Raw genomic sequence first — 25,347 nt, forward strand, 5'->3', positions numbered from 1 at the left:
CTGATGCTTCTAATGTTTCAGCTTTTCTCTCAAGATACTTACACTCTGACGGGTATTCACATTGACATTACACATCCAACGGAGCATACTGGCTTCATTCCTTGCAAGCTTATGTATGTCCTCAGCAGTTACAGCCCATGTTTCACTGCCATGTAGCATGGCTGTTCGTACGCATGCGTCATACAGTCTGCCTTTTACTCTGAGTGAGAGTCCCTTTGTTGCCAGCAGGGGTAAGAGCTCTCTAAACTTTGCCCAGGCTATTCTAGCAGCTACACTTTATATTTTATATTTTTAATTTCACACATGTGCATTGTTTGTTTTTGATTTTGTCAACTACACAGTATAGTAGGCACCATCTGAGAAAAACAGCACCATGACACATTTCACTCTGCCAGAAATTTGGAAACACCATGCTCTACTGCTTGGCATTTGCACTGGAAGCTTCAGTACAAACAGATGGTGAACACACAGTACAACTGTTGGCTTGGTGTGCCCCTAAAGCATGTACTGAGAGTGATAAAAATCAAACATCCAGTCAACATCATGATGTTTTGAGTGATCACTAGTGATGGCAACGTTATCCCTCCAGTCATCTTTCCACAAGTCATCAGACTCAACATGGTGGCCTACATCAAGTGTCTGGAAGAGGTAGTGCTGTCTTGGATCAAGACGGTGGCTGCTAGAAGACCCTATGTCTGGCAACAGGATTCTGCACCATGTCACACATGCAGGAGAACCCAATCATGGCTGTCAGACAATTTTTGTGACCACATCACCCCCTAACATCTGGCCACCTAACTCCCCAGACTGCAACCCCCTTGGTTATTATGTATGGGGCACAGTTGAGCGAGAGCCCCCAACAGAACTCCTTGTAACACCAAAGATGAACTGAAGGCAAGGATTTTGGCTGCATTCACTAACTTAAACAAGGAGACCATCCAAGAGAATTGCAGGAGATTCCAAAGTCATCTGGAGGCCGTAGTTGAAACCAATGGCAATTTTATTGAATAAATTTACTCTTTAGTATTTCAAGATATTTTAATGTAATTCTGGTAAATATATCTGTTAAAATGAGATGTCAGTGTTATTTTCATTTTTGCGTAATTTAGAAAACAGTTTATTCACCGCACCCTGTATATATATATATATATATATATATATATATATATATATATATATATATATATAGTTCTATATTTAAGAGATGAGGAATTATGTACATTATTTATATTATTTACATTTGATGGATATTTGTCCTCATCTTGTTTGTTGTTAACACAATGTTTCGGCTGATATATCCTCCAGCCTTCATCAGGTGTCATGAGGAAATTTTGAACTTGGGTTCTCGTTCCTAAGGTATTTTTCGATGTTATTATTATTATTCAGGTCACTGCCTGGAACCGAACTCGGAATCTTTGGGTTAGTAGCCTGCACTCTTAACCATTATGCCATATGCTCTCCTCATCCATACACAGCACATGACCATATCAACACAGATGTCTGTCTTGTACACCACATCTGATACTTCTTATGTCCAACATTTCTCTAAGGGTGCTTACACTGTCATGTATGCACACTGACATTGCACATCCAGTGGATCATATTCGCTTCATTTCTTTCAAGTCTACACATGTCCTCAACAGTCATGGCCCATGTTTCACTGCATATACACATCCCTAATCTTACTCCTTTCTACATCTCTCTCTCTCTGTCTTTCTCTCTCTCTTTCTTTCTCTCTTTCTCTTTCGTTCTCTCCCCCTCTTCCTCTCTCTCAATTAATGGCTATTTGAATCAAGTAATTACTTTATAGTTTATGAAATTTCAACTTTTTATTGGCCTAATTTTGGATTGTTTGATTTCCATTTGTTTTACCCACTACTCCCACCAATTTCTATTATTTTTTTTTTTTTTTTTTTTTTTGTTGGGTTGTGTGGATATTATACCTAGAGAAGTGAAATAAACTGATGGCAATTATGCAACAATTTTTTTTCCTGTTTCTTGAATATTTCAAACAAACTTGCTTGTTATGAAACTGAAAGTATTGTCTCTTTTATTTGTCTCTCTTTTCACATGAACATCTTGACTGCTTCTATGGGTGTGGATATAGCAGCAGAAAAACTCAGTGCTCTCTACGTAGATGCACTTTATACACTACAAATGCATAAATGTACATACATGCATTTGACAAATATAAATATGTGCATGTACATACATGCACGTATACAGCTATGTACATGCATGTACATATGCACACTGCAATGTACATGCACACATGCACGTACATATGTACACATGCAAATATGCACACTGGAACATATTAGAGGGAGAAGGAGGGAGAAAGAAACACGATGATCAAACCACTGTTACATGCTTTTGGTATGAAAGCATTAGCTTTCTTCAGCTGTTGGACTAATTCACAAACACACACTACAGTAAAATTAAACAAATAAAATGGTTCGAAATAAAACAGAATTCTAAAAGCAAGTTGAGTTTCAAACATATTGACCTTGAAAAGAACATGGGGAGAGGGAAAGAGAGAGAGAGCCAGACGGGTAGACAGACAGAGAAGGAGAAGGGGTTAGTGAACTGTTAAGCAAGCAGGTTGGGTAGTGGAATAGACAGGTGCTGAAGAAAGCATATATATATATATATATATATATATACACATGCCTTCCATTGCACACCTGTCTCTCTGTGTGTGTGTGTGTGTGTGTGTGTGTGTGTGTGTGTGCAGGTATGTGTGTAACCTGTCTGGAAGTACCAAGATTCTTTCTTTGAGCACTTGTTTGTTTGGGATGTTGTTTTAATTTTGTTTCTTTTTTTTCTTTCTCTTTGAAATGTTCAGCTGTGAGATGTGCCAAAACTTAGTTCTGAATTGGTGTTATTTAAGTATCATGAAAACATCTTGTATTCTTCTTCTTCCAACCAAAGCACTTGATGTACAGAATGTAGAAGGGCAGGTTTGGCTGGTCAATTTGTTGGACAGTGAGGAAGAGGTAGTAGCCTAAAGCTGAATACCTTTCATCATAATCATCATCATCATTATTATTACTAAGGTGGCTAGCTGGCAGAAAATGCTTTGCAGCATCTCTTCTGAGTTCAAATTTAGCAAAGGTCAACATTACCCTTCATATTTTTTTGTGGTAAATAATTTAAAGTACCAGTAAAATACTGGGGTTGATGTAATCAGTATCCCCCACCCAAATTGCTGGTATTGTGCCAAAATTTGAAACTGTTATTATTATTATTATTGAGTGAGAAAGCAGTGCATGCCATCAAAGTGACTGGGGTACAAATATATGAAACCCAATATACCCATCATGACTACCCGTCTAATAAGGGTATACTAGGCATATGCATCATAATCATATGTACATGACATGGTGATCTCATATCAAGATAAATAGTGCATGACTGCAAGGTGGGGCATGACTGGGCTCCACCTCACAGGTGGAGCTCATTTAGAATTTTCTTCATATCAAGTTGAACAAAACACTGTTTCTAGAGCTGAATTATTTAATCTCCCCCCCCCCCTCACTTCCTCTCTACACATGGCTATGGTTCTCCCCCACTACCTCTGCTCATGATTAGAAATGCACATATCAGCCATGAAGGGACATGCTCAACTGGTTAAGGTCAAGTAATTGACAAGGAAATTTGTGGGATTGAGCAGAATATTTGCTGTAGCCCATCTTTTACACCAAGACAAAACATGTACATGATAACACTTCCAACCAGTTAAAATCAGAAGACATAAGAGCCAGTACCTGGTATTGCATCAGGGCATTTATTATTATTATTATTATTATTATTATTATTATTATTATTATTATTATTATTATTTGTATTATTCAAATCACATTGACATCAATTTTGCCTTTTATCCTTCTAAAATAGGATGGGGGTAATTCAATGTAAATTGATTGTTCTCTTAAGTTTTGGCTTTGTGCCCAAGTTAGAGATCAGCAGCTTTCTTTTGGCTAAGAAAGGCAGGCAGTTTCCACTGAGTCTGGTGGATAGGGTGCAAGAGGTTGTCTAGTGGACAAAACTGAAGGGAATAGAACAGACACTTTAATATTTAGTCAGTCTCTCATCAACTTATAGAGAATGTAAAGAGCTGGAACTTCAAGTTCCAGTTAGGGAGAGAGAAAAAGAGAGAGCAGTGCTTATCTTCCAGTGAATTTGTCGGAAGGTGGATAGGAGTGATAGGAATGGTCCTACTCTTAGCATGTATCTGTAGGCTGGATAGCACAGCAAAAAGAGAGAGGGCATTTCTCCTTTGTAGTGTGAGTAATCTTGGATTTAGGTGGGTAGGGGTCCTTGATTGGCCTTTAAGTTGTTGTCCTGCTTTTGAAATGTTTCATTTCATTCTTTTTATATAGTTATTTTCCTTTTGTTAATTAATTCTGCATAAAACCATATTGCATTTGTAACTAGTCCTTGTTATAGTCTCTTTTCCATTGACCTTGTGACAAATGGCATCATTCTTTCAATGAGAGGTATGTATGGTGCTCTGTCATTAAATACCAGTCAAGTACTGGAGTTGATCTAAATTGTCCCTCCATCCCTGTTTCTGCTCTAATTTGCATCTAAGTTAGAAATCCTTATTTTCTATGGTATTGCAGTTGTTTTCATTCTGAGTTCAAATTAGGCCAGGGTCAACTTTTCCTTCCATTTTTCCATGGATGATGAAATAAAATATTAGTGAAGTACTAGGATTAATATAATCGCCTTCCTTCCTCTATTTACACTTTAATGATGATGATGATGATTGTAAACTGATTCCAAAGACTTAGTCTGTTCTATTTGTCTATTTTTTTCCTTGCTTGTTTAGCTGTTTGGATGTGCCCTCCTCTCTTCTCTTTCAACATTGTTTCACAGGAAACTGCTTTGTTTTCTGCTCATATTTGAAAGATTTTTCTTCAACAAAAATTCAGCCTGATACTCCAAAAAAATTAGCGCATAGAGCTCAAAACATGAAATTTTAAAAAATACCGTAAATGAAAAAATAGGTTTACTATTATTTAGCTTGGTTCAAAGCCTACAAGGTCCTTATTACTTTCACTTCAAAAAAGAAAAGGAAAAAAAATATATTTATTGTTGTATCCAATATTATGATCAAAGAGAATGTCATATTTGTTTCCATCTATTGCAATACTGATGCTACATTTCCTAAGTAACCTAATTTCTGTATCACTTTTCCCCCCACCAACAAGTTCTTGACCCACATGTACACCTGATCAAGCATATGTCATTACCTTCATCTAGTTGGGGTTGTAGCAAAATCTTCCTGCTGTGTCCAGTTTGTTATAAAAACATCAAGAGCTTGTTAAAAGAGTTTAATAACCAGTTGTGTTTTTAACTTATTAGGAGAGAAGTTTTTTTAGTAAACCCCCCCTGGATGTTTTGACCAAACTTTTTGAAACCAAAGTAGTATTCCACTTTCATCTCCCATGTACATGACTGTAAACACCACTGGATAAATTTTCTTTGGGCTTTGGTTTTCTTTTGAAAGTTAATATTAGTGGGTAATTTTGTTTAATCTGCATAACCTGCTAGCACCAGTGTGTAATGCAATTTTTCATGTCCAGTAGTCTTCACTGTAAAAGTTTTAGTACCTTTTATATCAGTTGTTTGGTTCAGCAAATGTTATGTTTGTTATTTGAGACAGTTCAAATGAAACTTCTCTTCCTACGTAATATACTTGTGAAAAGCAAGGCCTTTTTGTTTCATGCACCAATGACACCATGATGTATGACCAGTACAATTTTCTAAAGTATTATCACCTGCAAAACCTTTTGCTTCAGAAGTTATCATTTTTGTAGAAACAGACAGTCCTTGCGTTGAGATCTTGCCATTTTGACCCCTACCCCTTCCCTCCAAAATTGCATTTATCACTTTTAATCATTTTCAATTTTACTTCTTGATTGAGCCAACAATGAATCATATTTTTTTTCTTTTAGCAAAGGACCAAAATGTCTTTTGGCAGCTCTCTTTGTTTTTTTGCATGATTGATCATACTTAATTTGAATTTAGCTGTAAATAACAGTCTCTTTTCTTTAGAATGAAAAATGATTAAACAAAGCTGTTTTGCTCCCTATACCTAAGATATGGTACTTTGATTTTGGCTATGCATCCAACTTGACAGTAAGCCCGTGCCAGACTGCCAAGTAGCTAATAAAAATTGGTTAGGCAACTGCCAACAATAATTGTGTTAAGCACTTTGATTGGTCAACCACATTGCACACTTGAAATCCAAGGCAAGCACTCAAAAGCAGATTTTTATTTTGTTATAAAAGGTTAGGCCTGGAATTCTTCAGTCATGGAAATGGCCTTATTCTACTCCATATTAGATAGCATTCGCCTTCTTTTTACAAGCTCTTTCACTATCATCCATTACTTTAATTTCTTTTTTAGGGTACATTAAAATGAGTTATATTTTTAAAAGAAAAATATTATTATTGTTATAAATGGCACATTCAAATGAACAGTACTATGCATTTTTATTTAAATATATTTATACATGGCTCGTGTATGTTATTCATAGTTTCAGTGTATATAGGAATTATTTTTATTGATTGGTTTTTCTTGTTTCATCTATGGCTACATTGTGTTGTCGCTGTTTCTTCTGGGCTGTGTTGTTAAGTTCACGTCTCAGCTATGTTGTCTCAGGTTCATGGCACCTTAGGCAAGATCAGTCTTGAGCTGATTGAAAGCTTTGTCATTGGACTTTGCTGATTAAACCTTAAGAAGCTCATGATGTGTGTGTGTGTGTGTGTTTTTTTCTCTTTGTCCCAACATGGATAGTTGTAAACAAGTGGGGTGTCATTCATTTCCAATCTTCTGTGAAAACATATCTGGCCATGGGGGAAATATTATCTTGCTTCAAAGCTGGTGGGAGTTGGCTACAAGAAGGGCATCAGGCTATAGAAAATCTGCCTCAGTGAATTCTGTCTAACCCATACAGGCATGGGGGGGGGGAAGGGGTATTAAGATAATTATGATAATGGTGTGTGTGTGTGTGTTTATATAATGCATGTGTCTTTATCATCATTGTAATGTCTACTTTTCCATGCTTGCATGAATCAGACACACTCTCTCTCTCTTTCTCTCTCTCACATATATACATGACAGGCTTTATTCAGTTTCCATCCATCAATCAAGTACACTCACAAAGTTTTGGTCAGCCTGTGGTTATAGTAGAATACTCTCATGCCCAAGGTGCCATGCAGTGAGACTGAATCTGGAACCATATGGTTGAAAAGCAAACTTATTACCACATCGCCGCGCGCGTGTACACACACACACACACACACACACACATTATGTATGTGTGTAATCATATTTCAACACTCATATCTTGAGGCATAATTTGATCTTTATTGGAACTCATCTGTTAAACCTATCATTTTCTTATAGCATAGCTTGTTAGATGTTCTTTCTACATCTTGCTTCATTAGCAACAACCTCTCCCCTTCCAAAACAACAACCACCACCACAAATAATCAGTTAGGTTGTTTTTGTCAAAGAAGGTGGAATGTTTCTTGTTTTCTTTCTTGCTTATTCCACTGAGATTATATCTTCAAACATTGATTTAAAATTCCAGCTTTACCCTCCTGAGACAAAATTATTTTGCTTCAATCCTATGAAGAGTGGGCCTCTATGCCATTGCTTGACCTACTAGAAATAGCAACTAAAATATCTCAAATACACACCGTAATGTTTTTAAAAAATGAATATATTGGACAATATAAACCCTGATGATGAACAGACAGGATGGTCTGGGTTGGAAAGCCTTTCATTGTAGATTTACCTGACCTGGAGAAATGACACAACTACTTATAATATATTCATCATAAGTCTGCTCAGTGAGAGTGGACCTGGGGCTAAATAACAAGACTAACTTCCTCATAACTATTCCATCAGCCACTCATCCATGAATTTTTTTTTTCCCCATTTAAGCTGTATTTTTGAATATTTGTAATTTTGTGTTTTTGGTATATTTATTATATCATGGGTTGAATAGTTTTGTAAATTTAGACATTTTCTTCAGTCAGAGCTTTCTTAACATTTGAACAGTTATCCTGGCATCCCCATATTTTGCTCATACATCAAGCAACTAGATTGCATTAACAGTAGTCATCTCGGCTGAGATCAGCAATTAGCAGCACATGACAATGGTTCAGCATATATTTTCATTAACTGCTTTAACTAGTTTACGGTAGTGATTCATTTGGTTGCCTGTGCATGGCAATGGTAATCACGCCAATGTTGATCAGCTCTCAGTGTGAGATAATGTTCAGCATATATTTACATCAACCGCTTTAGTGCAATTTCTGTTTATTTACCTAAATTATATCCATGTGCAGGATGCTCAGGTGGTATTATTCCTGAATAAGATCACTCGACAGCACAAGTCAGATCAACTTCATGTATTTACAATCCCGTGAATTCAAAAATTGGCTTTAGTGTGGTAGAGTTCAAAACAGGGTACCACACACAGTAGCATATCACATTGTGATCAATGGTATCTAGTTCCTTACATTTCCCTTTTGCTTTACTACATACCGTGCATTTCTTTGGAGCATTTGTTTTCTTGGCAGTGGGGGGTGGGAAACAGTCATGGAAAATGTCCATGCCCCTTCACCATGCAGGAGGGGAGAATCTGGTGTGGGGACAGCCACACGTTCTGTACTTTGGCAGGTCTGATTCCTTAATGTCAGCTATGTGGATGATTTCTTATTGGCTCATGGGAGTTAGGTTGTTGCTTTTTCGCCTCAAGTCAGTTCTGATCAAGCACACTTATTATAAGAGGCAGTCCACCCATGATCCTCTCAGGTTCTTACACTGCATTTTCCAATGTGTCTTTCCTTTTTGCTTTTTTTAAAAACAGTATGGTGTGATTTTAGGATGATTTGGCTGCTATTTCTTGTAACTCTGATGGCTTTATAGAAGTTCTTTTGTTAACCTGTTTGGTTTATTGTTTATTACCTCGGTTCACCGAGCTTTCAGCAATAGGTTTCCAGATCTTCTAGGAGTGGAAGGAGAGAGGAAAACAAATCATGCTTATGTAAAATTACATGTTCTCAGTGATTGACATCCTGTTTGTTGCTGATTGATTGCCAACAAAGAAGTTGGAATCAGAAAATAGATTTTTCTGTTTTTTTTTTTTAATATTCTTTTTATTTTCTCCCATTTAGCAAACCATTGTAGATTGCAAAAGTTGTTTTAGCATGTAGCATCTGTATCTTCTCTGCCCTCCTCTCTTCACCTCCAGTCAGTACATATTCATTTTCTCCTATTGCTTAATGCTGCTGGCTGTGCGTATTGTTGTAGTTTTGTAGTCTTTATTGATTGTTTTGAGTAACTTTATATCAAGTAGAACTGGCTGTAAAGTTAAGGAACTGGATTGCTGACCACAAATGTTATGGTCATTATGGTGTTCTCCTGAGCAAAGCATGTAACTACAGTTGGCATCAATTTGTTAAACCATCACAAAACAACTTTCACTCCTACTTCACTTCACAGTTGATGACTTAAGAAGGGCATCCAGCTGTAAAAATAATAGCTGCAACAAATATCATTTTGCTTTGACTAGCAATGCGAAAAAATGTATGCTGAATGTCAAATAATAAAAGAAGAAAAGAAAGTCGATGATAATATTACTTAATGTTACTATTGATGTTCTCTAAAAAAAACAAAAAAAAAACGCAAAGAAAAACAATAACAATCTGATGATGTGTACAAAATTTTTTCCCATCAAATATATCTAAACCAATTCGAATTTTTGTAATATTTTCAGAAATTGGTAGGATTCATGAAACTAGAACTTAAATTTGGTGTTCATGAATGATCAAATGGAATAAGGAGAAATCTTGATTTGATATAGTTATTGTCAGTTGTTGTTTTTGGTGCATGGTCTGGTGGTTAGCATATTGTGGGTTCAATTCTTGGACTAGGCAGCACATTTTTGTCCTTAAACAAGGTACTGTATTTCATGCTGCTTCTATTTCTCAGCTGAAATTGGTACCAAGTGCTGGGGCCTCACCCCCACCTTCATACCCAAGCTGTCATATCCTTAATATATTATTTTGCTTGAACACAATGCTTATTTATAAACAATTGTATTATGGTGTGTGTGTGTGTGTGTGTGTGTGTGTGTGTGTGTGTGTATTGTTTCATAGGTGACCTCCTTCGAATACCAATGGTATTTGATTTTACACAGATCAACTTATAAAATAGTCAATCCGTGTGTGAGGCAGCAGGAGTTTTGAAAGTAAGGAATAGAAAACTGTTGAGGGACTTGTACATTAAATACTTCATACTGACATGTCTAGTTGGTGCATGGTGTTGGTGGTGGTGGGTTAGTTGTGTGTAGTGTAGTGGATGTAGAGTAGAGTCGTGTGGGATTTAGACATACTAAATGGTAATATAATTAAACCTGCTGGGCTATATAATTGGGTGTTTGAAGTGGGTATTTCAGATTGAGTGGGATAGGAAGTAAATGCATGTTTTTAACAATTGGTATGATTTGGAATTTAAGATTTAAAGTTTGTGTGTGTGTGAAAGAGTGTTTTAGGTGAGGTATGATTGAAATGAAACCCTGTAGCATTTAAACTGGTCATATCCAGCCCTCTACTTATGTTCAAACCAGCTAGATCCAGCCACTCACACCTACCCTGCAATAACATTCTAAAAATAAACAATCACATCATTGATATCTTGAAACGATGTGATTAAATAAGCATTACATTTGACAGAGTAATCTTAGTGCTAGTTAAATGCTTATTTATAAACAATTGTATGATTTGTGTGTGTCCGTGTCCATCCATGCATCTGCAGAAGGATATTTTATTAGGTTGTATTGAATTTGTTGCAGATTATTTATAATACAGTATTCAATAATTCTATTACTAATTGATTAATATCAGTGATGTGCTATGTTTCTTACTGTTCGTTTCTGCTTGAATGACATTTGTTTATCTGCACTTAATATGTATATGTGAAGTGGGTGTTGTATTGATTATATATAATGTTTTGTATACATCTACGTTGATGATTACATTACTTCAAATTAAAATTTTAATCACATCTTTTTTTTTTTTGGTAATCTAAGTTCAAATCTTATTAAGGATAACTTCGTGTTCCATTCGTCCAGTGTTTATAAAATATTGATGTAATTAAATAATTTATCTAACTACATCCTCCCCACTAAATTAACAATCCTTAACCGTAGCATTTAATTTTCTGCTGGTTAGTGTTTTATCTCAATTAGTCTTTGAATGTTAAATGATAAAATAAGATCATTTATTCTAATTTAATATGAAGATGTTGTGAGAGGTATTAATTAATTCAACAAACCATATGTAGAGAATAATAAAAAAAAGCCCCTTTCACTTTTGGCTAAAGTCAAGATTTCAAGAAAAAAAGATTGTAAATAAAGGTGATGCTTTAGATAGAAATAACTACAGGGGTATCAAACTGCTGGATCAGGTGATGAAGGTCACAAAGAGGGTCATAGCCCAACTAATTAGGGAGAAAGTCTGCTTAGATGAGATGCAGTTCAGTTTTGTGCCAGGTAGAAGCATCACTAATGCTATATTCCTGGTACGGAAACTGCTGGAGAAATACCTAGCCAAAGATAAACCCCTATATTTGGCTTTTGTGGTCTTGGAAAAAGCCTTTGACAGGGTCCCCTGATCCCTTATCTGGCGGGCGATGTGGAAACTGGGACTTGATGAATGATTAATAAGGGCTGTACAGGCCCTATACAGAGATGCCATTAGTAGGGTTAGGATTGGCAATGAGTATAGTGAAGAATTCTGAGTAGAAGTAGGGGTACACCAAGGATGAGCCCTCAGCCCCCTCTTATTCATCATAGTCCTCCAGGCAATAACAGAGGAGTTCAAGACAGGTTGCCCCTGGGAGCTCCTCTATGCTGATGACCTGGCCCTCATAGCAGAATCACTACCAGAACTAGAGAAAAAATTTCAAGTCTGGAAGCAAGGTTTAGAATTGAAGGGCCTTAGAGTCAATGTTGCAAAGACCAAAGTTCTAGTAAGTAGGAAGGCGAACACATCACACGCCCTGCTCAATCTGTAGAAAAGGTGTAGGTAGAAACTCCATAAGATGTACCCAGTGTAAGCTATGGACACATAAGAGGTGCAGCAACATCAAAGGAAGATTAACCAGGAAGATAGCTTTCGTGTGTAGCAGATGAACAGGGGCAATAAACACCACAGATGTTCAGAAAACAGATTCCATTACATGCCAGTGGGAGAAACTAGAAGTAGTTGATAGCTTCTGCTACCTAGGTGACCAAGTCTGTAGTGGGTATGGATGCTCAGAGAGTGTTACCACTAGAATAAGAATAGCCTCGGAAAAGTTCAGAAAGCTCCTACCATTAATGGTGACAAAGGGCCTCTCGCTCAGAGTGAAAGGTAGACTGTATGATGCACGTGTGCAAACTGCCATGCTTCACGGCAGTGAAACATGGGCCGTGACTGCTGAAGACATGTGTAGGTTCGAAAGAAACGAAGCTAGTTTGATCCGCTGGATGTGTAATGTCAGTGTGCATACACAACAGTGTAAGCACCCTGAGAGAAATGTTAGACATAAGAAGCATCGGATGTGGCATGCAAGAGAGACGTTTGTGTTGGTATGGTCATGCACTCTGGATGGACAAGGAGAGCTGTGTGAAGAAGTGCCACTCCCAATCAGTGGAAGGAATCCAGGGTAGAGGGAGACCCAGGAAGACATGGGATGAGGTGGTGAAGCATGATCTTTGAACGTTGGGCCTCACAGAGGCAATGACAAAAGACAGAGACCCAGCAAGTAAAGTGAGTTCACAGCTGTAACCTACACCAGCATCGCATAACCAGCCGACACAAAAGTACTTTGGATCGTAGGGCGACATGCCATGTTTGAGGAGATCTATTGAGTCAAGTACATCAACATCAAATCAAATCAAATGGAAATTGTAGTTGTGACCCTCGTGCCAGTAGCACATAAAAATCACCATCCAAATGTGCCTGATGCCAGTGCCATAAAAAGCACCATCCTGAACGTGGCCGATGCCAGTGCCGCCTTGACTGTCTTCCATGCCGGTGGCATGTAAAAAGCACCATCCGATTGTGGTCGATGCCATCTCCTCTGGCCCCTGTGCCAGTGGTACATAAAAAGCACCCACTACACTCTCAGAGTGGTTGGCGTTAGAAAGGGCATCCAGCTGTAGAAACAGTGCCAGATCAGATTGGGGCCTGGTGCAGCCTCCTGACTTCCCAGACCTCAGTTGAACTGTCTAACCCATGCCAGCATGGAAAATGGACATTAAATGATGATGATTATGAAGAAGAAGCAGCAGAGGTGATGAAGCTTTTTAAAATCCTGTTCCACAATGCCAGTGGAATCCAAAATACAAACAAAGCAGAGATATTTTATATCCGAGTTGCAATTGTATGGTGAGACTAAAACTGTTGCATCATGGTAGAGTTTATACAGTAGTATTAAAACACACACTGTTGATGTCATTTGTTTTATAAATGATAATAATAATAATAATAATAATAATAATAATAATACAATATATAGAGGAATTTAAGGTTAGATAACCAAAACAGTAATATTCTTACTATAAGCTATTTTCCAAAATATTGTTTTGTTAACCATAGCTTCAGAACTATAATAGCAGATTTTTCAAACTAGTTTTAAGAATGATTATATAGTTATATTTCGAAAAGAGGCATATCTTCATTATTTTGTAAGTCACTTGGTAAATAAGAGTATTAATGACTTTTTAAAAAGTTATTTATCATAACCTAATTTCGACCTAACTCATTTCATATTTTTTTAAACAGAGTATTTAATGTACTTCTATTTTGTTTAATGGTAGGGTGCTCTGTGATTGGAGCTGGCCTTGGTAAACATTTTATCTGAAGTTTTTGATATCGTTTATTATCTATGAAGTTATAAAAAATAAGGAGACACTAGCATTCAACAAGCCCCTTTATGATCAGTGTACCTAACTTTATCAGTAGTGCTCAAGTGTAACTATTGTAATGTTTTTAGTATACTATCTTTATTGCTATTTTCTGGAGTTGTTGTTCAGTGCCATGTTAGCCTTGATAAAGTAGAGCTACGATCAGACATGCAACTGTCACCAAACTAGTTTTTATTTTGTTGTTCTTGTTTTCATTTCATGTATAGTATATCTAGGACTACATTGTATACTATCCCTGTTTTTATTTTAAAACCTCATATTGAAATAAAACCAGATGTGAATTCAAGTAAATTTGGCTGGTATTTCTAGCAGGTCAGGTAACTACATAAGGCTCCTTTGTTGGCTTAGTTTTTTGGTGTTTTTAACTAAGGCTTAATCTGTTAGCACTTAAACTGGCTATATCCGGCCCAAATATTCTATCTGTTTTATGTTCAAACTGACCAGATCTGGCCTCTCACACCTACCTTACAATAATAATCTAAAACTAAATAACCACATCATCAAAATCTTGAACTTAGAAGGTAATGCAAGATGAATTCAAAACATTGTGAATGAATAAGCATTACATTTAATAATTTAATAGAGTAATCTGAATGCTTAAAAGTTAATAGTGATAGATTGGCTTTCATTTACTGAAGCTAGAATACCAAAATTTAGATATGGCTACAAACAAGAGAAATGGAGTGGTTTTTATTGCAGTTACAGGAAGAAATCTCTTAATTTTTTTGTATATCTTAAGCAAAAATAGTTCTTTGTTTTCTTTTTTAGATTTTTATTTTGATTAGATTAATATGAGGAATCTAATACTTTGAGCCCACAAGTACACTTAAGACACAAAAGTGGGCAGCCACAGGATTTTGTGTTTATGGCTGAAAATAATGTTCCTGCCAATTAGCAAACCGTAAACAGTATCATGTGGCCACCCACTTCTGTCTTTCTGAGGTATAGTCAAATGAAATTGCACCCACTAAAACAAATTTGCAGGTTGAAAGGGTTAGTGTTGTCATCTTTTTGTACCCATAAGAAATAATGTAAGCAATTGTAGTATCACCTTTTCTTAATTTTTTTGTTTTGATGTTATTCAGCAAATGAGCTGAATAGTAGTTGAGTTAAATTATGTTTGTCTCTTTTTTTTAAAGAAAAAACAATTTGGAGATAAAACTTATAAAAAAGATTTTCCTGTTACCTGTGTGGTTGTGTCCTTTATTGAAATTCTCTTGGTGTCATATTGTTTTGCTATATTGTTGCATGCTTGGACCCCATGATTGGGGTGGCACTACATCTGTAATTTTAGCACAGAAGTCGGTCATTTTCAATGAGTCAGTGGCCACCACACTAAAGAAAGGACTGCATATATGTGTGATACACACAAAAAAAAAAAAATGCATTTCTAAAAATGGCAAGATGACAGAATCTTTAGCAAAATGTTAAGCAGCATTTCTTCTTTCGTTCCATTCTGAATTCAAATTCCCCCAAGGTCGATTTTGCCTTTCATCCTTTTGGACTTGATGAAATAAAAGTACCAGTTGAGCACTGGCGTCAATATATTTGACTGGCCCTCTACCCCCAAATTTCAGGCCTTATGCTTATAGTAGAAAAGTTTATTTATTCAAATTCCAGAAAAACAACTATCCGAATTTCAACAAAGAAAACTAACATGTATTTTTGAAGTTTAGCTTTTCTCCTTAGGGTTTAAAAATATCTGGTCAATAGATGGACCCTATTGCCTTATTAAGCAAGTATCCTCAGCCATCGGGCTACAGAGAAGGAATAAATTTCATTTCTATTTAATTGACTATTGTACTTTGCAAAATACTTTTGCATTGTATATGTAGTATTATATGTGTAATAATTAAATAATATATTATGTACTTTGTGTATATTAGCCACATAATTCCTCCACCCAATCTGTGGGAAAATTGTCTTGCATGAAACTGGTCTATAGTGCAAAAAAGATTGGGGACCAGTGTGACTAACTCTAGTGTATTTCAGTTGAGACAGTCCCATTGATATTTCATTAATTCACTATTAAAATTCTCATATTTATGTGAAACCTGTCCTCTATGGTGTACTGAATGAAACCAATAACTTGTCGCATATCCATAAATCTTGGTCGTTAACTGCTGATCAATTTTTTAATGGACATAGTACAAAAGCTACAGGTTAAACTATATTCCTACTCTACTAGTCTAGGTGTGAGAATTGTATTCTAATTATATTTTCCCTATTCTTCCCACAGATTGGGTTTTTTTTTTCTTTTTGGTTAGAAGTTTATTCCGAATCAATAAATCAGAAACTAAAACAAGCAAATAATAATAATGATGATAATGTGAAACTGAAGTTCAAATTCCAAAAAATGCACAAAGTTCAAATTGATTCCTTTTCAAAAATCAGTTTGTTTTTATTATTGCCCCCCCCCCTTCCCCAATTCAAGTTTGTTTTCAGATCTGTCTTCCACTTATGAAAATATCGATTTGAAATTTCAAACTAAGGAGATATAGAAATCTGATTGGGAGAATAAGATAGAAAAATTATTAAAATTCCCTTACCTGGGTCAATAATGAATTGTCAGTAGTGGAATTTAGTTCTCTGTCTAGGCTTTCTGAGTTCAAATCTCGTTGGCGTAGACTCTGCCCTCTATCTTTCTAAAGTTGACAATATTTCATACACAGGAGTTGATTCAATTAGTTATATCCTTTCCCCTATCTATTTTGGCCTTATATCAATATAAGAAGTCAATCCATTCATTTTTACATCAGTTTTTCTATACTTGCCTGAGTTGGAAGGGTAGTTATTTGAGGCTATGTTGCTCTTATGGTCGCCAACCCTTTCCTGTTTTACATATGAGAGATTTTATTCCACTACTGTAACCATTTTGATACCAAGTCACTTGAGACCACACTTGGATCTATGATATAAACATGTAAACTTCCTTGTTTACAGTGATCTAAATTAAGGACCTACCCACAAAATTTCATATTGATTTACGTACCAAATATCAGCTTAATAATGATAAAATTATTTCATTAAATGCTTCGTTATTTTCAAGCTTAATTCAAACAAAAGCATTGTATTTCAATAGAGATATGGTAATGAAAGGGTTAAGAGAGTAAATTTACAGGACATAATGTTCATCATGTTTACATGATGATATCATTTTCCAACTGAAATGATCTCATGCAAAAAGTAGCAATTATAATTTTCATATACACAAATGTGCTTGCATGCAAGCATGCTCATGCATACACACACACACACAAAAACGGGCTTTCATGTAGTTCCTATCTACAAATTCCATGGCCAAAGACAGTGGTAGTTGATATTTGCCCAAGGTAAGACAACCTAAGAGCAGATGGTTGCAAAGCAAACTTTGTAACAATGCAGCCGTGCCAGGGTTTATTAAAATTAATCTAGGAAGCAAAAATGGTAGTCTTAGAAATGATATTGCATCAGGCAGGAGCTGCTTTAGGGTATATAATTTTCTTCCACAGTATCATGAATTTAGCTCTCATCATTTTTGTTAAGATCTTTCATGTCTTCAGGTTCAATGAAATAAATACCAGATGTGTACTGGTGTAAATTTGACTATCTACCTCCTCTAAATATCTCTGACCATCTGCCAATGTGAGAAATCAATCAATATTATTCAGAGAGCTGCTAGGTGCCATATGGAATAAAAGTTAACCCACTGACAAGCTGAGTCACATTGCAGTTTCAAACTTTGATTCTTTCACTTCATTTATACTGCTACTGCATCTGGGGAAAGTCATGAAAACCACACTTACCATTCCCACTCCATATAACTAACTACAAAACTTTTTTTGCCTTATCAAAACAGGAAAAACTCTTCATCAGAAAGCTAATCACAATTGAATGAGTTGATTGGATGGTAGCTTGAGTCAAGTGATTGCTACTTGTACTGTGCTGTTGGCTGTGTCACTGGTCGAGATACTTTACTCTTACTAACCCATTGTTGTTACCAAACTATATAGTTAACAAGTATCATTGATTTGTATTTCATTGGATTACTGTAGTGATGATCTTACATCCTCCCACAGCCTTTTGAGCTGGCTCTAAAAAATCATTCTTGTGTACTCACCAATTTACCAAGACTGCATGGGCAATGTCTTTCGAGAAGTGGACAGCACGAAACGTGCCTCATCATCAGGCAGGTTGCTTTACCAAAAAAATTCAAAGTAATTCTTCATTGGCATGCCATTTAGACAGTCCCATGGGCTGCATGCAAGCCTGCAAGTCACAGCTTGCCTGTGACTGCTGTAGACTAACATACATAACTGTTGTATCACCTATAAGAAATAGCTGCCAAATCTCCTTCAAAGCATACCTAAAAACAATATGATTAGATCAGTAGTTCTCAAACTGATAAACACCAGTCCCAGCCCTGTCTGTTGTTAGTGCCCACCTCCTCATTAATAAAAAGACAACTTAGTTTACATCCATGTCATTTTTCTCTTTTTGCTATGGTCTTGTAAAAAGTTGCAAATAATTTATTTTTATTAAAAATGGTGGTTTGTCCACTTCATTTTCAATCCACACAGCCAATCCTGCCTCTCATGAGAAACACTGTATTAGATTATGTAGTTTAGTCACATCTAAAATGGGACAGATGGTCATGGTCAGACTATTGAATTTGGGTTAACCTTGGGGTGGGGAGGGGCAAACAATAACAACAACAATAACATGCTTGCATGACGGTATACATCATGGTATCACATTGTGCAGATATGTGTTACTTCCCAGAGCCAGTCAGTTTTTTTGTTTTATTTTATTAATTAAGGTTCAGTTAGTGGGGAAGTGCAATGTCCATGATTCTCACAGTGTAAATGATATTGTTGATGGTTGTTTTGAAGCCAACATTTGCAAGGAAGGAATTTCAGAAGTGTGATATTATTGGATGGAAAGATTGAGTGGTTAATGCATGATCTTATAAGAGAAAGACACCGTATTGGTGCAAGAGGAGCAGACAAGTGTATCTGGTGGGTTTGGTTAGAGGTGGTATACATGTATCTAATGCTGAAAATCAAAGACCATTGTAGTAGCAGTAGGTAATGAGCTACTTCCATGCCATATAGCAGTCTTGACATAAGTTATTCACCATCAATATTATCATCATCATCGCCAGAAATGTTATTTTATTTAAAAGTGCTCCTTTCCTCCCACTTTTGTTTATTAAATAATCTCTTCTTTTTTTTGCAGTATCCACATTTTTTGAAACGAGATGGCAGCAAGCTACAAGTGATGCTGCAACGGAGGAAAAAATATAAAAACCGCACAATGTTAGGCTACAGAACATTAGCGGTTGGAGAAGTAAATATGTCACAGGTAAGTGGTCAGTTTTCCTCTCTTTCTATAACCCATTTGGTCTGCTCTTTATTAAATGTAGAGTGAATGGGCAGTTTGTGATATGATTTACAGGTAAAAATAGTTATGTATGCAAGCAAATATTACACAGTGATGCTAGTATTTTATGGCATAATAATATATATGAGTAGCTATTTTCATAGTATTGTTAGCAACTGTCATTTGTAAAAGGATCAAAATGATTATATTCTGATGATCATTTTTTCATTCTATGAAGAAATACCTAAATTTGCCCCATTTATATGTCTAGTATAAAACTGGCACTCCGTCAGTGATGATGACGAGGGTTCCAGTTGATCCTATCAATGGAGCTTGCAAGAGGCTGAGCACTCCACAGACACATGTACCCTTAACATATTTCTGAAGGAGATTCAGCATGACACAGAATGTGACAAAGTTAGCCCTTTGAAATACAGGCACTACTCATTTTTGTTATCTAAGTGGACTGGAGCTACGTGAAATAAAGTGTCTTACTCAAAGACACAACACATCGCTGGGAATTGAACTAACAACCTTACAATCCTGAACTGAATCCCCTAACTACTAAGCCACGTGCCTTCACTATATCTATTATATAGGGTGCATATATCATACCTTGACACTGTGTGGATTGATCCTCATTGACAGGCCTCTGATATTAAATAAAATGTTAAACACTTATGGTATGCAAGTTAGTAGCCCCAGTTCTCTGTAGCTACTGGATTTTCAGGGTATATAAACAGATTGGCTGCTAGTTTTTCTAGGATTGGTCAAATTGATGTAGACATCTCTGATAAGAACCCAGTAAGGTTTGAAACTCAAAGTTGTTTTTCATGTTTTCAATCTGTGGAGCAATAGCTAAATTTGCCTTGTTTATATACCTACAATATAGGTTTCATCATCATTTAACATCTATTTTTCATGCTGGAATGGGCTGCATGGTTTGACATGCGCTGGTTAGCCAGAGAGCAACAACAGGTCCTAATTGTCTGTTTTGGCATGGTTTCTGCAGCTGGATGCCTTTCCTAACAGCAACCGCTTTACAGTGTGTACTGGGTGCTTTTTACATGACACTAGCATATATATATAATTTTATGTCAACCTTTACTGCTGGCATGGGTTAGATGGGTCACTGTGGTCTGAGCTAGTCCTTATTCATAGATGAGCTGGAGGATTGTCTTATATGTTCCAATTTTGCATAGTTAGTGTGACTGGAACTAGCTTTTCTAATACTAACCACTCTACATAGTGTACAAGGTGCATTTTGTCATGACAGCTGCACTTCCCTTCATCTACTGTGACTGATTTTAGCACTTTCTTACAGTATTGCTTCTTCCTGTTGTTTTGAGCAGCATGGATGCCGCCTGATCCATACTTTAGCATGTATACAGCTACCACAACAAACTGGGTACAGCAGTAACCACTCCAACTATCAGTATTTTATTTTATAACTCACTGAGAACTTGTTTTTTGCTCTCAGTTTTAGTCTTTCTCATGCATCTTCCATGTCCATGATAAAACATTTTCTACTTCCATCTCCAGTTCACAGATCATAATCTACCATTCTAAGTTCAATGACAGCCAGATCGAATACAGTGGATTTTAATACAAACCATCTCTACTGGAAGTACTGTACATTACCATCCTAATGCCTGAAAAAAGCCTTTCATATTTTAGGTTTTTCTATCAATTCAAACAATACCATGAAGTTAGGGCATTGCTTAATTACTGCAATATAGGTTGGGAATTTATGCACATTCTTCATCCCACTTCAATCTGACTGTCTCCATTGTCCACAACATGCTTCATAATTATTGCTCTGCTATTCTTCCTAAGCTTAATGCCAACCGGATTGGACATAGTGGATCTTGTTATAAACCAACTCCATTGGGAACACCGTACATTACTTTGGGGTTGATAAAATAAGTACTAATCAAGTACTGGAGTTGATATAATCAACTTGTCCGCTCCCCCAAAATTTAAAGCCTTGTGCCTAGAGTAGAAAAGATTATGATAATGTAGCCAACTGGCACATTATTATTAATGTGACAAAATGCTTAGCATTTCTACTGGTTCTTTACACTCTGTGTTCAAATTCTGTTGAGTTCAACGTTGACCTTCATCCTTTCGAGGTTGATAAAAGAAGTACTCACTATCCTAATATTGCTGGTGTTGTGCCAAAATTTAAAACCATTATTACTGTTATTAAGGTGGTAAGCTGGCAGAATCATTAGCATGCCAGGCAAAATGCTTAGCAGTATTTTGCCTGTCGCTACGTTCTAAGTTCAAATACAAATTCCACTGAGGTTGACTTTGTCTTTCATCCTTTCAGGCTTGATGAAATAAGTACCAGTGGAATGCTGGGGGTTGATGTAATTGACTATCCTCTGCCCACCAAATTTCAGGCATTGTGCATATAATAGAAAGGATTATTATTTTGAAAGGCTAGCAGAATCATTACCATGCTAAGCAAAGTGCTTAGCAGCATTTCATCCATCTTTTGTTTTGAGTTCAAATTCTGCTGAGGCCGACTTTACTTTTCATTGTTTTGAGGTCAATAAAATAAGTACCAGTTGTGTACTGGGGTTGATGTAATTGACTATCCCTTTCCCCAAATTTCAGGCCTTGTGCTTATAGTAGAAAGGATTAGGAGTGAGGTAGATCCCGCCACCCTTGTTAACGGGGACAAACCCAGATTCAAAATATTGGACAAGGAAGGAAGTGAACTAGCAGAATCATTAGAATATCAGAAAAATGCCTTGTGGCATTTGCTCTGCTTCTTTACATCCTGAGTTCAAATCCTGCTGAGGTTAATACTGTCTTTCATCCTTTTGGTGGTTGATAAAATACAGTTCCAGTTAACATTGGTATTAATGTAATTGACTAACTCCCTCTATCTGAAATTGCAAGGCCTCATGTCAAAATTTGATACCATTATTTATTTAAAACTAGAATAGTTATATTTACTAGTTTGTATTGGATAATGTATTATCAACAGCTGTGACTTGTAAAAAGGGTTAACACAGCTCAGTAAGCTACATAATAATACATATGGAGTTGTGGCTATTAGATAGGATTGCAAGTATCTTACAACCTGAAAAAGTATAAAGATTTAATGGTTATATGTAGCAATTAATACATACTGCTACCTGCAGATGTGAGCTGTGAAAGTATTAGCATATTAATGTTTTGTAATTAGAATATAGAAGTAGACATTAGTTATATGTAGTAGTAGTAGTAGTAGTAGTAGTCATTACACGGTAGTTCCACAAGCTGTGATCTATGAAAATGGTTAACATGTTGTCAACAGCAGGATTTACACAGCAGTGGACTACAAAAGAGTTAATGCAATGATAAGCTTTTCCAGAATAGTTGTAAATAATAGCAATCATTACACTGTACAGCCAATATCAATGATACACTTTGTCAGTTTAGAAAACTAGTTCTATGAATTTCTTAAATGTCATTTCAACAAATGTCAACTGGCTGTTACCAATATCATCTTTCTACTTGTAGGTGCTGCAGCGAGCTGTTGATAAAGAATTAAACCTTTACAGTGATCTAAAAGAACAGTCGACGGTGGTAGCCCAAGTGATAATGCTGTCATTAACTAGTCAACCTGTTGACCATGAAGATAATGGTACACGGAAGCATCCTGTTTCATCTGATGTTGGCAAGTTCCTCTTTACATTTACATTATTTTGTGTGTGTGTTTTATTTACTCTGTTCCATCCCAAAGGCTGTAGACATATTGGAGCACCAGCATTTAAAATGACAGTAAATGTCATTGATGAGATTAGAACCTATGTAGTGCTACAACAATGGACTTCCAGTCCCTGGACTTACCCACTCAACTATAACAATCTGCAAATTTGTAGCAGGCATTTCCACAATAATTGAAACCAGTACCACCATGAAAGCAGGAGCAGATGTTAATGACTGTTCTATGGAAATATGGCTTTTTTTCTTTGGTGGTGGAGGTGGTGGTGGGGAGGGGGTCCACATTACCAGCTGCCCCTGGTTACTTTTGACAGTCCTGTTTGTTGCAAGCATATGGGCTAGGTCTCCAGTTTGAGGATAACTTTCTCCTTGCTGTCTCAGTGGCCTTCCAAAAGAAGAAAAACCATAGAATTATGAACATTGCCTTTCTTCTTCTCACTAAGCCTTCAAATAAATATATTTTAAGATAAGAGCATGAGAGGAATGACTTTATGAAAATGGGAATATTTGTACATTGTTGAAGCAAGGTACTCTTCCTAATTCTAAGCTTTGGAATGTATAGAAAGTTCAGTTGAAGTAAGCAGAATTATATCATTTGATAAATGGTATAATATATTGGCTATGGTAAGATTTGAACTGATAATCATGTAGTCAGCAATTCAGCACCTTAACTCTTCTCCTCTAGTCACTATACTTCATAAGTGAAAAGGTTAAAAGGAAGAGGAACCACTACTTTGATGTATATAAAAAAAAATTATCCTTTTAACTTTGTTACCGGTTTTAGTAATTTGACTGTGACCATGCTAGAATGTCTCTTTTAGGGTATAGTTGATTCCATCAATCTCCAGTACTTATTTTTGTTAGCAGTCAATTGGCAGAGTTGTTAGAACATTGGATAGATCATTGTTGTTTGAGTTCAAATCCTGCTGAGGTCAACTTTGCCTTTCATCCTTGTGTGTGTGGTGGAGAGAGAGAAATAATCAGTCAAGTACTGCCCACCCCACCCCCCATCTTCGACCTCTCTCAATGTGTAAATGTGAGAAAAATCAACTGTGTTCAGACCCTGGACAGGGATGGAATGCTTAATATGCACTGTATGTCATGGACATCACCTCAAAAATTCTGTCAGGAGTGGAGGACTTCAACCCTCATTATTGATTTGTACTTAGTTTATCATCCTCTGGAGGGTTAAAATCTAAAGTGATCCTGGATTGGATTTAAACTCAGAATGTAAAAGAACATGTAACCAAGCATAGTATTTTGTCTGTCTCTCTACCAATTCTGCTATATTTGGGATAATAAAAGCAATACAATATTTATATCTTATAAATGTTATATTTTAAGTAGTATTTTTGATATTTATTACATGAAACAAAATATGTGAAATAGAGGGAAAAGAATAAATCCCAAAAGGTTATTTTTTAAGGTACCAAGTGACCTTTTATAAAAGTCACACTTTAATTGTTCCCTCTCAGAAAACCAGAAGTTATGGTCTGTATAAATGATAGGACAACTGTATTTGGTCTGGCTATGTGATGCAGTTAAGTAATGCAAGCTGGGTTGAAAATATGTGTTAGAAGCAGATATGAGATGTTAACAATCAGCAAAATTACAATTGGGTTGAGAAAGTGTTTGGGTATATGTGATGCAAATGAATGAGCACTGCTAATCAAAGAGCTATGCAGGATGTTGAGCCTTACAGAGAGGACTTGGTGTTATCATGTACTGTAGATGACTTTCTTGTTATGAATATAAACTCATATTCATAGCAATAGGAACTGTATCCCAAAGACAAACCTCTTCTTCAGGATCAAACAATTCTTTCAGCATTGATGTGCTGCTGGTTTTACAAAGCTTAGGTAAGATTCATAATGGAGTACTACTCTCACACCTGGAATGGTACTATTACTACACATAGACAAATGTCCTTGATTGCAATCAAAAGAAGGTTAAGTGCCAGATCAGCTAAGAATCAGCCACCAATGCAATACAACCTCTAATCCATGGATGCACTTTGGGTCTTCTTCTCAAGCATGGCATCTTGCCGAAAGTCTCGGTCATTTGTCATTACCTCAGTGAGGCCCAACACTTGAATGGTGCCTTTTGTCATTGCCAGTATAGTAATACAGCAGGAACTGATTAATACTTTGATTGCACCATTCACATTAGCTATCACAACTAATGAAGGATCCTCTGTAAGACTGATTGATCTATACTAGAAATAGCAACCAAATTTCCTTGAAATCACAACCATTTTCAAAGAAAAA

General features: G+C 36.3%; 1 protein-coding gene across 17 annotated transcripts in view; it reads left to right on the plus strand.

Moving 5' to 3' along the window:
* The window catches only part of LOC106879405 (phosphofurin acidic cluster sorting protein 2), a 304,160-nt gene that overhangs the window by 122,008 nt on the left and 156,805 nt on the right, over window positions 1-25,347 (plus strand). For all 17 annotated transcript variants that reach the window (XM_014928957.2, XM_014928950.2, XM_014928951.2 and 14 more), the window contains 2 exons: window positions 19,217-19,342; window positions 22,877-23,033. In XM_014928957.2, coding sequence (XP_014784443.1) covers window positions 19,217-19,342; window positions 22,877-23,033 — 283 coding nt within the window. The remainder of the gene's footprint in view (window positions 1-19,216; window positions 19,343-22,876; window positions 23,034-25,347) is intronic.

This window comes from Octopus bimaculoides, chromosome 11 (assembly GCF_001194135.2).
Source record: "Octopus bimaculoides isolate UCB-OBI-ISO-001 chromosome 11, ASM119413v2, whole genome shotgun sequence".
NCBI lineage: Eukaryota > Metazoa > Mollusca > Cephalopoda > Octopoda > Octopodidae > Octopus > Octopus bimaculoides.